The sequence below is a fragment of the Hydra vulgaris genome, chromosome 07 (genome assembly GCF_038396675.1).
Source record: "Hydra vulgaris chromosome 07, alternate assembly HydraT2T_AEP".
NCBI lineage: Eukaryota > Metazoa > Cnidaria > Hydrozoa > Anthoathecata > Hydridae > Hydra > Hydra vulgaris.
Genome location: NC_088926.1, coordinates 30,967,501 through 30,982,784, shown reverse-complemented (window position 1 = coordinate 30,982,784; position 15,284 = coordinate 30,967,501). Strand labels below are relative to the sequence as shown.

The 15,284-nt window shown below is 27.8% G+C and overlaps 1 protein-coding gene across 1 annotated transcript in view; it reads left to right on the top strand.

Annotated features, from left to right (window-relative positions):
• The window catches only part of LOC136082409 (uncharacterized), a 179,616-nt gene extending 174,052 nt beyond the window's left edge, over nucleotides 1-5,564 (top strand). Inside the window, exon 34 of the mRNA XM_065801626.1 lies at nucleotides 4,702-5,564. Coding sequence (XP_065657698.1) covers nucleotides 4,702-4,783 — 82 coding nt within the window. The 3' untranslated portion in view covers nucleotides 4,784-5,564. The remainder of the gene's footprint in view (nucleotides 1-4,701) is intronic.
• Nucleotides 5,565-15,284: the final 9,720 nt, after the last annotated feature.

The window sequence follows — 15,284 nt, the reverse complement described above, 5'->3', positions numbered from 1 at the left end:
ATAAGCTGTCACAGCAAGCTATTAGTTTATGTTATACAAATGTCTTGGCGAAATTCAGGACCTACTTTTAAAAAATCTCTCTAGAAATATCCTAATTTAACCTTCAAAATTGAAGAAACTGAATCGGCTCTTCATTTTTAGTTTGTCTGAAAATGGGAGCTGCCATTTGATACTTTTAAGCAGAACATTTTTGTCAAACTTTATAATCTGCTTTTTAAAAAATACTATTTCTTAAGTGCATGTATCACAATTTCTTAAGTGCATGGTCACAATTATGGCTATTAAAATTTAATGTCAGCAAATGTAAACGCATGCATATAGGTACCAAAAATACTAGGCATATATACACAATGTATGATTCAATGCTAAATAGAATTGAATTACCAGAAACAAAAATTGAAAAAGATTTAGGAATTATGATTTCAAACGACTTAAAATGGGCCAGTCAAGTTAATTATGCGTCTGGTAAAGCTAATAAAATGTTAGGAATAATAAAACATTCATTTAAAAACTTTGACATAAACGCATCAAAATTATTGTACACCTCTCTTGTAAGAATGCATCTAGACTACGCAAATTCAGTGTGGTGTCCTTACTTAGAACAAGATAAAAAAAAAATTGAATCGATACAACGTAAAGCAACACAAACAAAATGTCTTCAAGGGAAAAACTATGAAAGTAGACTAACCTACTTTAAATTAACGACTCTTGAAAAAAGACGCGAACGTAATGACTTAATCCAACTTTTCAAAATAGTAAAAAAAATAGATAACTTAACATTGGAATACCCACCAGATTTAATAACTTCAAATATGAGAGGTCAAACATGAGGTTTCATAGACAATTAATTAAAAATCCAAAGAGGTACTATTTCTTAACAAACCGTCATTAACAGCTGGAATAATTTAGATCAAAACATTGTAGATTCTAAAACACTTAATCAATTTAAATCAAAGTTGGACTTATTTTTAACATAAATTGGCTGTTAAAGCCTAGATACATTGTCATTGTACATGTACACAGTACATTGTCATTGTACATGTACACAGTTATTATTATTAAATAAATATTAAATGATTGTATATGTGAGGGTCATAATAAAATTACAGCTAATGAAAAATAGCAAAAAACAAAGGATGTGATGAATGATTATAGATACCATAAGTTAAACTTATTCACTTTATTACTTTAATAAGATACCAAATTTTAGTCTTTTTTTACTGCAGTTGTTTCATTATGAGTAGAAAAGTTCTATAAACTTTATTTAGTACAAACATTTTCTATCTTTATCCTCCTGTTTATAATTTAAGGGTAAAAAAAAAGAATTATTTTAGACAAGTAAATGTATAGATTTTTTTAAATTTTTCTAACAATTAGATGACTTTTTTGCTTAAATTGTTTCATTTTGAATTTTTATATTTATATTATTTTAAGCTTAAAAATCTTCAAGATTAAGAAAACTTAAAAATTATTTTTTATCCTAGTGGAGGATTTAAACCTTTGATGACTTATTATCCAGAGAACAGTGCACTGAGCTACTAATGCTTACTTTCAGGTTTTAAAATAAAATATTTTACAAAAGTTTTATAGCGACATATCATAGTTTAATAATTCATCGAATGCAGTATTAAAAACAGCTTGATTAAAAAATTTAAAGATTAACAGATTTTGTATTATGATATGTGCGCTAACTAAAACCTTAAACAATTTAAAAACTGCTATATAAAAGAAATATAAAAGCAAATTGTGTAATAATATAAATGCACTCAGTGTTTTCAAAAAAAAAAAAATAGATGCATAAACTTTTTTTATTTAAAGCTTATTTAAAGTAAATCATAAAACATAAAAAACAAAAAAATTATAAAATTTTGTTTCTTTTTAACTTTTGTTAACTTTTTTCAAAACTACGCATCTTTTTTGTTTCCAAGCTACACATCTTTTTTGCATCCAAACTGCACACTTTTTTTTGCTTTCAAACAACACATTTTTTTGCTTTCAAACTCTTTCTTTTTGAAAATTTATTTTTATTAAATTTTTTGTAAATTTATGTTTAATAAGCAATTAATTATTAAGTTTCATTTCTTTTATTTACTTTTTTCTTTCTTCTATAAAAGCTTAATCTTAACAAATTATAAAAAATTTTTTGACACAAGAAAAAAGTTTTAGATATTTTAGAAATAAGAAATCAAAATAATAATTTTATTCTAATCTAAAGAAGTATTCCTGTTGCTATAATTGATTTAAGAAGTCTTTAAAGTTAATCATTTTCTAAAATTATTACTAATCTTCATACCATTAACTATAAATATATTTTTTTGCTATTTAAGTAATTCAAATTATTATAATTAGTACTGTTAATAATTTTTATGTTGTTAGAGTTATAATTATTTCTTTACATTTCATTATAAAATAATCAAAAAAGAGACTTACCTAAACCCAATTTTATTAGTTCTCATGTAAAAAACTTCACATATGAGTGTTTTTTTGTTGAGCATTTATTGCAAAAAAGTTGTTACAAGAAAAATCTAACAAATAGAGTTAACTTATTTTACATACCTATCTCCCTGTAATCCATTTCACATTTTGTCTTTTGCTAGTGCTCAAAAAAACTTGGATTAATTCCGTCTGGTGATAACATAAGTTATCAACATAAATTTTTCGTTTGATGCTAAGAGAAAGTCTTTTACATTCAAGATAGCTACTTCATGGGATTTTATGTAAATTCTAATAAAATGCTTTAATGATTTGTCCATCCCATCAACTGACCTTTTCATCATCAACTGACCTTTTCATCATCAACTGACCTTTTCATCATCAACTGACCTTTTACTGTGAGAAGTAGCAAAATATTTTCATACTATACTCTTAAATTGGTATTTCATAAAACAGTGTCTTATAAATTTAGCCCTATATCAATTTTTGAGTTGATTGCAAGGAAGTGCATTTCTCCATAGAACTCCATACTTGTTTGTTGTTGTTAGAACTCCATACTTGTTTGTTGTTGTTAGAACTCCATACTTGTTTGTTGTTGTTAGAACTCCATACTTGTTTGTTGTTGTTAGAACTCCATACTTTGTATGTTGTTGTTAGAACTTGTGGACAAACAAAAGAGGTATAATAAAAGAGAAAACAATAAATTTAACATGACTCTGTTCTTTTTTAAAAAAAAAAACAGAACCATATAAAATAGTTAGTAGAATTCACTTTTTCAGTTTTTTTATTTTACATTAAAATTACATTGTTTTGTCATTAGACTCTTCAAAAGTTAAATTTTTGAGGATACTGAATTTTTTTTTTTAATTTTTATGTCAAGAGCTAATGGTGACAATTTTGCTGTGAATGAAAGCAGTTGGTGTAATTGTCCACAGTTAATTATGAATACAGCATAAATTAATAGCCTTATGACTAATATGATTGAGTTATTAATATTCCAAAGATTTCTAATGATTATAAATAATTTAAAGTTAGATTTTGTATGCAAAACTTAAAAAAATATTGTTATCATAATCATGAAGAAAATAAATCCTTAACTAGAAAAAAAATTGTGGAAAGACTTAAATCTGGAAGAGCTTATTGTGAAATTGCTGCTGAATTTGGAAAGTCTCATAAATTCGTGCATAAAATCAAATTGCATAATGGTTAGTAATAAAAAGTAAATAAGAAAGTGGTTGAATAAAAATTTTTACACCAAAAAAAAAAATGCAATGCTTGCTTAGTTGCTTCTGAAGAATCTAAAACTGCAAAGGATGTTACAAATTTAATGAACAACAGCTATGGGACTCCTGTTTCAGTTCAGACAGTCAATCAACAACTTGAAAAGAATAGGTTTTTAATCCAGAAAGAAGATCAAAGTCACAAGTCAATAGTCATGTAGTCTCAAGTCAAGTCATATTTCTATCCAAGACTCCAATACGTGTGGTGGCTGTTAGTGCTGTGGTTAGAAGTTCGGAGGCCCATTTCTAAACCTGTCATAGAGACCACAAAGTTCTTAAAAATGCCTCCCACATTGTGGGGCATGGGGGAGCCTAGCCATGGCACTGGTAATTATTAGTAATTACCTGGTAATTATTCAAGCAGTCAAGTTGCAATTATAAAATACAGCATTGGCATGATAATAATTTTAAGTTTATACAGTATTATATTAAAGTAATACTTCAAAGCTGTAAGAGTAAAATAAACCTACTGACAGTGTCAGAACTTGAACTTTCATGCTTAGGACTCATAATCAGGATTGGTAATTTTTTCCCATGCATTTTCCAAAATTGGAAACGGATGCAAATAGTTTGATAACTTATTATCCATGTTAATAACTTTATGTTGATAACTTATTATCCATTTTAATGACTTATGTTATCACTCGACAGGATTAATCAAAGTTTTTGTGAGCACTAGCAAAAGACAAAGAAGGTTTTTTGGTAAGACTTTTCCATCCATGGCTGTATGGGTATGGCTAAACTGCTTGTTGCAGAACTGACAAATTTTTGAAAGAATACTTGTCTTTAAGTTGTCTGATAAGCCTTATAGCTTCTCAATCCAAAAGAAGCAAAAATTGGGAGATATATATATATATATATATATATATATATATATATATATATATATATATATATATATATATATATATATATATATATATATATATATATATATATATTTATATATATATACACACACACACATATTAATAAACATATATTTTAGTCCTGATGATCGACCATCATTTATGGAAATTGGTATCATTTTATCACAATATATTCAAAATGAGAGAGTTAATAAGAAATAAAAATTTTATCTGTTGTGGGGTTGTATCACTTTACTTATTTTTTAACGGATTTTTATATCAAATTTAAGGTTTAAAAACAAGAATTTTTGTGAATTTCACTTTTTTTTTTTTTTTTTTAATGAAAAAATTCAAAGACGACAACTGTTTATAAGACAACTGTTTTTATACTCTTTTATTAGGAATTTTTCGAAAATATCGTTTTTAAAATTTCTTTTATAAATGTCTTTATAACTTTACATATTTTTTGTTTTTGATGTTTGTTTTTTTCTGTACTTATTATAGAGTTAGTTTTTTATGACAATGTTTTTGATTCATTTTTTATTACAACAGTTGTTTATAATTTTACAAAAATAAATAATAATTTTTATGTTTATTTGTTTTAAAACATTTTCTAATTGACTCCAAATTCTTGTAGATTTTTTTGAAAAAGAGATTTATTTCATTTATTCTTAAGTTTTAATACATTTGTATTAAAAAATTTATCACAAATAAAGTTTGAAAATTTAGCATATTTTCATATAAACACAATTTTTTAATGTAATTTTTTTTTGTAATTGAAAATAAAAAATTTTTAAAATAATATATTTTTTATTCTTGATTTATTTTTAAATTTTCAAAAGATATATTTTACAATGGAAGATTTTGATTTTTGTTGTATTATTTGGCTATTGGCTATATTTGGCTACCAACTCATTTTTGTATTAACTTTTATTGGTTGTATTTATTATGTAAAAGTGTTAAAATTCAGGAAACAAAAAAACCGCTATTTATCGTGGTTTCAGACTATATCTGTTTATAACATTAGTTTTGCTTTTTTGTTTATAACATTAGCTTTTGCAAAGTTGTTTTGTCAATTTTTATTGAGAATTAATTTTGATGGACATGCATTTTAGTATTGGTATTATTATTGGTTGATGTAGATGAAATAAAAAGCCAAATAAACTCTTTACGGCCATTTATAATTATTTGCCTAAATTGTCTGATAGTGTCGACCTAAAATTTATTCCATAAAAATTCACTGTATAAAAATTGTTATTAACAAACTATTCTGAATATTTCTACAAAAAGCATTTTATAAACTCTTGAAAATATTCATGTAGATGTTTAAATATATGCAAATTAATTAATTACACGCAACAATTAAAAAATCAAATTAATAAAGCAATTAAGTCTAATATAAGAAAAATGTTTGTTAAAAAGTTCAAAAAGTTCGTGTTTGTTTTTTGTCGAGAGTTTAGCCGAAAGCTCGTATAAATGTTTTTTATATATATAAATTTAATATGAATATATTTTCCAATTAAATAAGCATTTTATGTATTTTTTGCTGTTTCGAATACTTACAAAGTTTTTTCATATAATTAAAAAGATCATGTTGAGCTAAAAATAAAATAAAAAATGGCAATTTTCAATTTTTTGATTTTTATTTACTAATTTTATATTTAAATTATTTTTTATAAAAAATGTTTCCTTGGAAGCGTAATATACTACTCTACATTTGTGCAAAATTTCAACCCTGAATCTTTAGTAACAAAAAAGTTATTGATTTTTGATCCAAAACAGACCTTTATTTTCCAAAGTGCGTCTGTCGTTTCACGTTCCTCTTCAAAACTTTAATCCCTTTCTATTCGGAAAAGAATTTAGAAACATAAATTGTTATTTTACAAGTATTCTAATTTCCGCTTAACACTTTTACATAAACAGTATTTATATTTAAAATATATTTACTTCATTTAAGAAAGAAAATGACAGCCTTTTTGTTAAAATATTTTGCTAAAATATTTTACCCATTATTCAAAATAAATCAGAATATATCTATTCTGATTTATTTTGAATAATATCTCACCAGATTTTCAAATAACAGTTTTATATTCAACCCAAAAGTTATTTTGCGGCGACCGAATTTTCAATTTCTACTAGAGGGCCGAAATTATGGAATAAAATATTAACTAATGAACTTTAAAACAATTTCTATGCTAAATGAGTTTAAGAATAAATTAAAGCAAAAACTACAGATGATCGACGTAGCGCTCAGCTTTTTCTGAAGTTTTAATGAGGTTTGAAAAAAAAAAAAAAAAAAAATATATATATATATATATATATATATATATATATATATATATATATATATATATATAATTATGGTTTATAAGAATTATTCACATATTTAAAGGTACATGCTGGTGTAAACGGAAAGCTTCAGAATTATGCGTATTTACTTGCTTGCTTTTTAGTAATATAGTTTCTTTGTACAAATTCTTTTTTCTCTTTTTTTTTAATTTTTCTTAACCAACACAAAAACAAAAAGTTAAAGTAGGACTTTAACTTTTTGTTAAAGATTGATTTTTATTCTATTAAGTCTTTAGAAAAACCTTTTATATTATATAGTGTTGCGTTTTTTAATTTTTATTGTCTTATATTTACGGTATAGACTAAGGGGCTTGGTGATAAGACCAATTATGTCTTCTTCTTGCCCCTGCTATTTGTATTTATATTATGCTTTACGACTTTAATAAATTTATATGGCAAAAAAAAAAAAAATATATAGATATTTTATTTGACATCTTGAACTTTTGTAAACTAAAAGCAGATTAATCAACACGCTCTGCTATAACTCTAAACATTAGTTTTATACAACGGCTTAAAGATTTAAGAATTTGTATTAGAGGTTGCCATTTTTCTGGTGCTCGCAGCCAAAAAGGTATAACCAGTCATGGTTGTTTAGATGTCACTATTTCTAATATTCTTTGTCTTGCAAACGAGATGCTTCATGAGGTTTTTTTCCATGTTTGCACGGCTCAATTTAGTCAGGACTGTTTAGAATTTCATTTTGCTTTAATACGAAGCAAAGGAGCCCGGAGTGACAGACCAACAGTAATGCAATTTAAATCAGCATATAAAAATGTCTTAGTATTTCTTTCAATTTAACTCTAACAGTAATTGTCTCCCTTAATCAGATTCTTCTGCTGCAGTTACCATTGACTCAATTACCAACATAGTATTTTAGAATCATCTCTATAAATGAGCAATTGATTTTCAGCCAACTGCATTATTTAAAAAAAAATTACAACCTTATGCATTACAAAATGTTACAACTTACTCAGTTTCACAGTCAGTTTCAAAACACAGGTTTTGAAATCAATTGCAGATGGCTTGATAAAAAAAGATCAGATCTGTCAAAAATGTGTACAAGTTCTTTCAAGTGTGACACCCTTTGAAAGTAACTTATTTAATACTGATTCTTTTTTACAAAACCTACTTCATGAGACGGAAACTGTTTTTAAACGCGAATGAAACTTTTATTAACTAAAAAAAAAAGTTACAACAAATTATGAAAGTAATAAAAAAAGATTGCAATTTTACATTTGTTAATGAGAAACATGTTAAACATGCTTTTCATCTAGAAGAAAGTTTAATTAGACACATTATTGAATACCTTATTTTTTAAAGTTTTATAATCGAGATCTGGCACCATGAAACACGGCATGTAAAAAAAAGTTAGCTTACATTATATATGCTTGTTTATAAGGTGGGTGTGGGAATTAAGACCCACTAGTCCAAACTACGGGAATATAAAATATTAGAGTTATCTAGTTTTATCACTGGCAGCAAAAAAAAATCAGGCTTTCTTTACAGCGCGTTCGACAAAGCAAGAATACTTCGTTGGTTCCGTCAATAATTGTTCAAGTCTAATTTTTAAGGTACGTATTTTCACATTTTAAAATATTTTATAGAGTAAAATCGGGTAAAACCGCACACTTATCAATATTAAATTTTTTTTTTTTTTTTTTTTTTTTTTTTAGATAAGTAATAAAAAACTACATAAGATAATATCGAAAAAATAAAATGTTAAGAAAAAAATTGTGCGGTTTTAGGTGACATTCTGATAAAACCGCACACTTGAGAAAACATTGAAATTTTTTAAATTTTGACTTTTTATTTTTTATTTTTTTTAACACAACTTATATTTAGGAAACTATATTAAAGTTTATACCGTTTTTGCAACAACCAAAATTTAGTTCCAACTACATATATCTTTGGTAAATATGTTTCTTTGCACAACCGTTCTTGACATCGAATTTTAGCATTTCAACATTTCTGTAACTGTACTCTACACTTTTTACATTTTGCTTTTAATCGTTTGACTACTTTTAATCGTTTGGCTGCTGGTACTTGTTCTTCATAATTGTTTTGCTGAAGTTGCTCAGCATTGTTATGCTCAGGCATTTGAGTACTTTTTGTTTAAGGAAATCAATCACATTTTCTTCGCTAATACATTTTCCATCAAGTTTTGACGTTGCACTGCTTCGATTTCTTAACATACGATTGATTTCATGCTTGAAAAAGCTGCTTCAACTCTATTTCGATACTGTTTTTGCAACGTAAAACGCATGCTTGATACCTATCAAAACTTGAAGCTGGTGTAGTTGAGAAAAATTGTAATCGGTGTGTAGTTGGAGTAGGTGCTGCAGCTTCTTACATTTTGAGTCTTTGTAAAACTTTGTAAGAATTTCTTTCCATGCTTGTTTGACATGACAATAGACACCTCTATCCAATGGTTGAAGAATGTGTAAATAATGCTCTGGTAGAAAAATCAAGATTATGTTTTTTGGACAGCTATACCGCTTTCAAAGCTATGTGAGTTGCAGGCCCATCTAATACTAAAATATGCATACCACCAATTTGCTCAGTTTCGGGTATAAATACTATTTTCAGGCATTCAATAAACGTATCGTGCTCCATCCAACTTGATTTTGAAATTGAATATTTGGTGCCAACTGGACCACCTCTTGCCTAGTCAGGACGAAAGTTTCTTTTGGCTTTGTATATCACAAATGGTGGTGCAAAATGCTCGTCAGCGTTGCAACATTTGTGTAGAGTATAATGAATTTTTTCATTGTTGCCAGTAAGTTTAAATGCACGTCTTGTTCCTTTTTGACACACTACAGTTGCTTTGCTTTGGTCACCCGAAAAACATGTTTTATCACAATTTTAAATATGCGACCCTTAAGTTATACCAGTCTGTTGACGTTGCTTGGCAACGCATTTAAAATAACGATCAATTATTTTTGGTGTACAAGAAGCGGCTCATTTAGATGCTAAGGTAGCCGCTTTTCTTGACTGGAACGCTGTGTTTGAATGCAGCTTTTCTCAGTGATATTTTATTTTCTTTCATATCAGTTAATGCGTCTAGTATATCGTCTTCCTTGTATGCTTTTGTTTTTTTAGTTGACATGTTAAAGTGAGTGAGTTAAATGTTAAAAGTTGAATTGAGTGAGTGATGATTATATTGAGAAATAACATTATAGTTCATTTTTAATTAAACCGGAATAAACATTAAATTGATTAGATAAAGATGTGAAAAACAAAACTATGTAATTAATCGAGCGTGCGGTTTTATCAGAAAAAAGAGTTTTTTTTACTTTATTGATTTTTTATTTACCTTTTTGTTTCTAGCTGCATAAAAGTTATACTATCAGAATTAAAATTAAATTTCCAACAAGATGATGCTAAAATTATTTTTATATCAGTTTCGGTTCAAGCGCTATTTTGTTTGCAACGATAAAATATATATATATATAATTTTGACTCCAAGTTAATGTTGTATAAAAAAAGAAAAAATGGAGTTGAATCGGCATATAAATTTATCAATTTCAATAGAGGAATAGTTTTCAAATAGCTCTGTGTTTGAATCTATTTTTTTCATAGCCATATCCGTTTAGTTTTTATTTGATAATTTCGATCAGTGTGCGGAATGATACAGTGTGCAGTTTTACTCGGTTTTACTCTAATGCTTTTATTTTTTTCAAGTGCATTTATTTGCATTATAATGCAAATAATATTTAATAAGTTAAGTATTTATTAGTTATCATTACTCAACATGTAATATTTATGCACGTGTTGAAACAAAAGGGTACTTTATCGATAAACGTGGCAGGTCCAAAGCGGGTAATAAGGCCCACTAAAAATTACATATCTACATATGGTTTCAGTCGATCAACCCAGTCCCTCAACAGCTCCAGTCGATCAACTCAAAATGAATCTTAATGCAAGTTTCACTGATTTAATGCCTAGTCCTGCTAAAAAGAAAAAATATGACTATAGTTGGCGGCAAAATTAAGTTTTAGCTATGTTGCTAAAGCCCTGACGAAAGAAGATTTTCAATCTTCCACTTCTTAAGCTGTTAATAAAAAGAATAAGGGCAAAGGAAAAGCAAATGTAAAGAAAAGTAAGCCTGTAAGTGTGGATATGAATGATTGGTTTTGTTTGTTGTGCCAGTAAAAGTCTGGGGAAAGTATGCGATAATGTTGTAAAAATAAAGTATGGTACCATGAGGCATGCAAGGGGTATGATTTTGAAGATGAGGAAGAGTTAGTATGTCCATTCTTTGAAGAATAATGATTTTGTTTGTAACATTTTTTATTGAATTTTTTTCATTTTTTGTCGCTATTCACTGTTGTTTAAAAAATTGGTTTTTTTGAAGTGTATAAATATGCAAGATTACTTATTATTTTATAAATGTAAGATAAACTATACCATAAAAGAATGTTTCCTAACTTTTTCTGTTTTTTCTTTTTTAATTTTATATTTTTCTTTCGTATTTTTTACATGGGCCTTTTTACCCCCTAGGGAGTAATAAGCCCCAATTAAGGCATGCTAAAAAAACATGAATAACTTTTGTTATAATTAATTTCTTAGCATGCAGATATCATTTTTACATAAAGGAATGATTAATCTTAAGCAGCAATCAAAAATATTTTTTTAAACTTAATCTTTAAGGCCTAGATGACCAAAAGTTTGTTAGGTGGGCCTTAATACCCATACCTACCTTATTTTAAAGATAATTCTTGAAACAGGATAATTCTTATTTATAATTGTTGTTTTTTCTCTCGGTATTATGAACTATATATTTAGCATCTAATTAAGGCGTATATATTTAAACTAAAATGAAACAAATACAGTAATAACATGATTAGAAGGCATGTTAAATTATTATCAAATTTTAACTGCCTTAACATATTAATGTTTGCTGATGTACAAATAAGCAATTTTATGAAACAGTTTTAAAGTTATTCTAATTTAAATAACAAAAGTTTTTTGCATGGGTAGCCCTCTATTAAGAATAATTCAAAAGTCTTTATATTTCACTAAGAGTTGCGTACTGTTACGATTATTTGGTCCCGCAAGACATCCCACAATGCTTTGCGGCTAAAATTACATACATGTATTGAGAGTTGGCAGGCATTGCCCACGAGGTACATGCCTCGTGGGCATGTACCTCGTGGTACATGATTGTGATTCAGTTTTTAAAATCTTTTTTACGTAATTTACAAATTGTTTTATTGTTCCAGAAGGTGGTTTCTATATAACGTAGACAATATTTTATAAGGCTTTGTTGCGATTTTAATGCTCAACGACTCGTTGTGTCGCTTGTGGTTGAGCATAATTCTTTTTTACATATATTTTTATAAATAACAATAAGTTATTAATAAAAATACATAACCCCCTACCGATCTTTCCTAGAGTTTCTAAACTGATGAACTGCTTCTACAATAATTTTGTACTGGTAATTTGAATCATTCTCGATATTGACATCGTGACACCAAGTTTCACAAAGACAAATAACTTTAAAATTAACTTTGATTTCATTCAATAATTCATAAAATTTGTGTAAGCTCCTTATGTTTAAGTGCAATACCGAGAACGAATTAATATCCAAACCTTTAATAAGGTATTCAGATTTTATATCACAGTATATTGGATTGAAATGTTTAATTTGTTCTTTATAACAGTTAATATCAGGATCAGAATCAAAATATTGTTTTTTTATTTAGAAATAATTTGAGGTCTGTGTTTTGCAAAATTGTGTTTTGACTCATTGTAGGGATAAATAGGCCGGGTGAATAAAAAAAAGCAATTGCTTTTACTCAATTATTGGTCAGCTTAACGTGAATAAAAATTTTAGGAATTTTGCTTCAAATAAAACTCACATAAAGCTGAGCAATTACTGAGTAAATTGCTTAACTTTACGAGAACAAAAATTTATGCAAAACTGCTAAAGTTTTTATTCACGTAAAACTGACCAATTAATGAGTAAAAGCGATTGCTTTTAGTTATTCACCCAGCCTTACGTATCAAATAAGATAAAAAAATGAATAATAATGTAATTATTTTATAGTAGGGGAGACCGGGGCTTGTTGGCTCGGTTTTTACTCTATGAGCTCTGTAGCCCTAACAGTACATTTTTTAAAAAATATTAAAGTGTAGTCTTAAAGAGTATGGATTAGGGTATCTTATAAAATTTGCATTCATTTAAAAAAAAAAATTCTTGGGGCCTTTCCGGACCCTCAAAAAAAAAAAAAAATTTGCGCCAACTTACCCCACCACGGGGTAAGTTGGCGCAAACTATAAAAATGATTATTAATGCACTAATAAATGCAAAATTAATAGAAATTTTTTTAAAATTAATTTTTGCAACAATTTTATCCCAAAATTTAATATTACTTTTAGCTGGTACCAAATATCAGTCCGTATAAAAGCCAAACAGTAACCCACCTTTTATCTGTGGAAAAAAAAACTAAACAAAATTAATTTTTAATTTTTTTGTAAGAATAAATATTTTCAATATTGTTAAAAATAAAAAAAATAAAAAAAAATAATTTTATAAAAATAAATATTTTTTTCCATAGTAAATGCTATGAGCCAACTTACCCCGTAAAAAATTTGTCAACTTACCCCGAAAGCTTTTTTTTAATAAACAGTCTATAGATCCTGAAAAACGGCAGCTTTGAAAAAAAAGTCTGACTGGATATAGTAAACCAATTGTGACTGGAACTTTTACAATAATTTTTTTTTCATACGACTAAATATTTTCTTTGTAAAGTAAAAAGGAAGCGATGTTCTAAAAGTTACGTTTTTGTCCAAAAAACGCATAAATCTCAATATCTCCCATGCGCATGCGCGAATCCTGACAATACTACAGTGAATGATGAAATGGTCAATGAGGAAGTTTCTGAGTAACTTTTGTCACTTTCTGATGAAAGGCTCTAAAGATAAACGCAGTTCGTCAACTTACCCCTGCGGCCAACTAGCCCCGGTCTCCCCTAATAAGTAATATAAATAATAATTCTATAAATAAATGCGCTTATTTAAAAGTTAAAAATAAAAAATGCGATTAATCGCTAGTTTGCTTTTTTCTAAACCTTTCTCAATAAGTTTATCGTAAAAAATAATAGAATACTTACGATTCTTTCGGTGTTCTTTCATCTTGTTGAGTAAAATTTTTCTTACTTTACGTGTTTCGCTGGAGAAATTTTCATTTACGTAAATTCCCGATCGTTTGAGTCTATTTGTTGCCTGTAACACATTTATTTTGTCCTTAAAGTTAAGTAGTTTGACAGCTATGGTTCTCGGTTTTGTTTTCTTCGTTTTTTCCCGTTCTGTGCAGGGCCGTCCCGAAAAGATCTTAAAGGTGGTGGGTGATGTAGCTGTTTTTTTCGCCGAGTAAGGCCTAGAAAATTTTTTTTGCCGACTAAGATCTAAAAAAAAAGCAAAAAAACAAACACTAAGGTCCTCGTTGGCTATCATTTACCGACTGCCAACTTTAGATCCAATTTTGTCAACTCTAGTGTCCAATTTGCCGAATAATGAATTTCGTTGGGATAGGGAGGGGGCGGTGGGCGGAGGCTAAACACTCCTCAGAAAGTTCAAGAAATTTTTTTCTTGAATTTCCTGCGTGACATTTAAACTTTCCTCAGTATCTCTATTAATAATTTCTAAATATTTTATTTTTCCCTTAATTTTTTTTAATACAACTTATAGTTTTCCTTTCTCCTTTTCTAGCATTTCACACCTTGCTTTAGATTAAGTTGCTTTTTTCTAGCATTTCAAACCTTGCTTTAGATTTAGTTGCTTTTTTAAGTACCTCGTCAGTTATATCATTTGTTTATTTTAGATTGAATAAATTCCTTTTTTTTTCGTAATTATGTATTAATTATTCTTAATCATTTTTCATAATGATTCATCTTGTCTTATATTTTTTCGAACATGAACATTAATCATAAAGTCAGTAGTAGGATTATTTGACCATTTAGTTTTTGTATATTGCTATTGGTTAATCAGTCTTTTCCGTATTAGGTGCTTAAAGCATCTTCAATCTCTACCTGTTCAGATAAGACAGCATTAGAATGCCTAGCTGAATAACTTTTTTCATTTCTTTTATGGTCATAATATCATCGTTAAATTGATCTGCTTTATTATTATTAAGAAGTTGGTGTCCCTACTTTAACGATGTTTGCGGTAGTGGTGTATTGGTAGAGCGCTCACCTCATTAGTAGAAAGTTCCTAGTTCGATCACCAAGTCCCTGGTAGTACCACACTCAATTTGTTTCTCTGTGTCTCTTTGTTCGTCAAGTTTCGCGTCTTGGAGTTTTAGAGTTGGAGAGGGTTGTAACCAGTAGCGTAACAACCATATGAACAAGGTGAACAAATGCCAAGGGCCTTA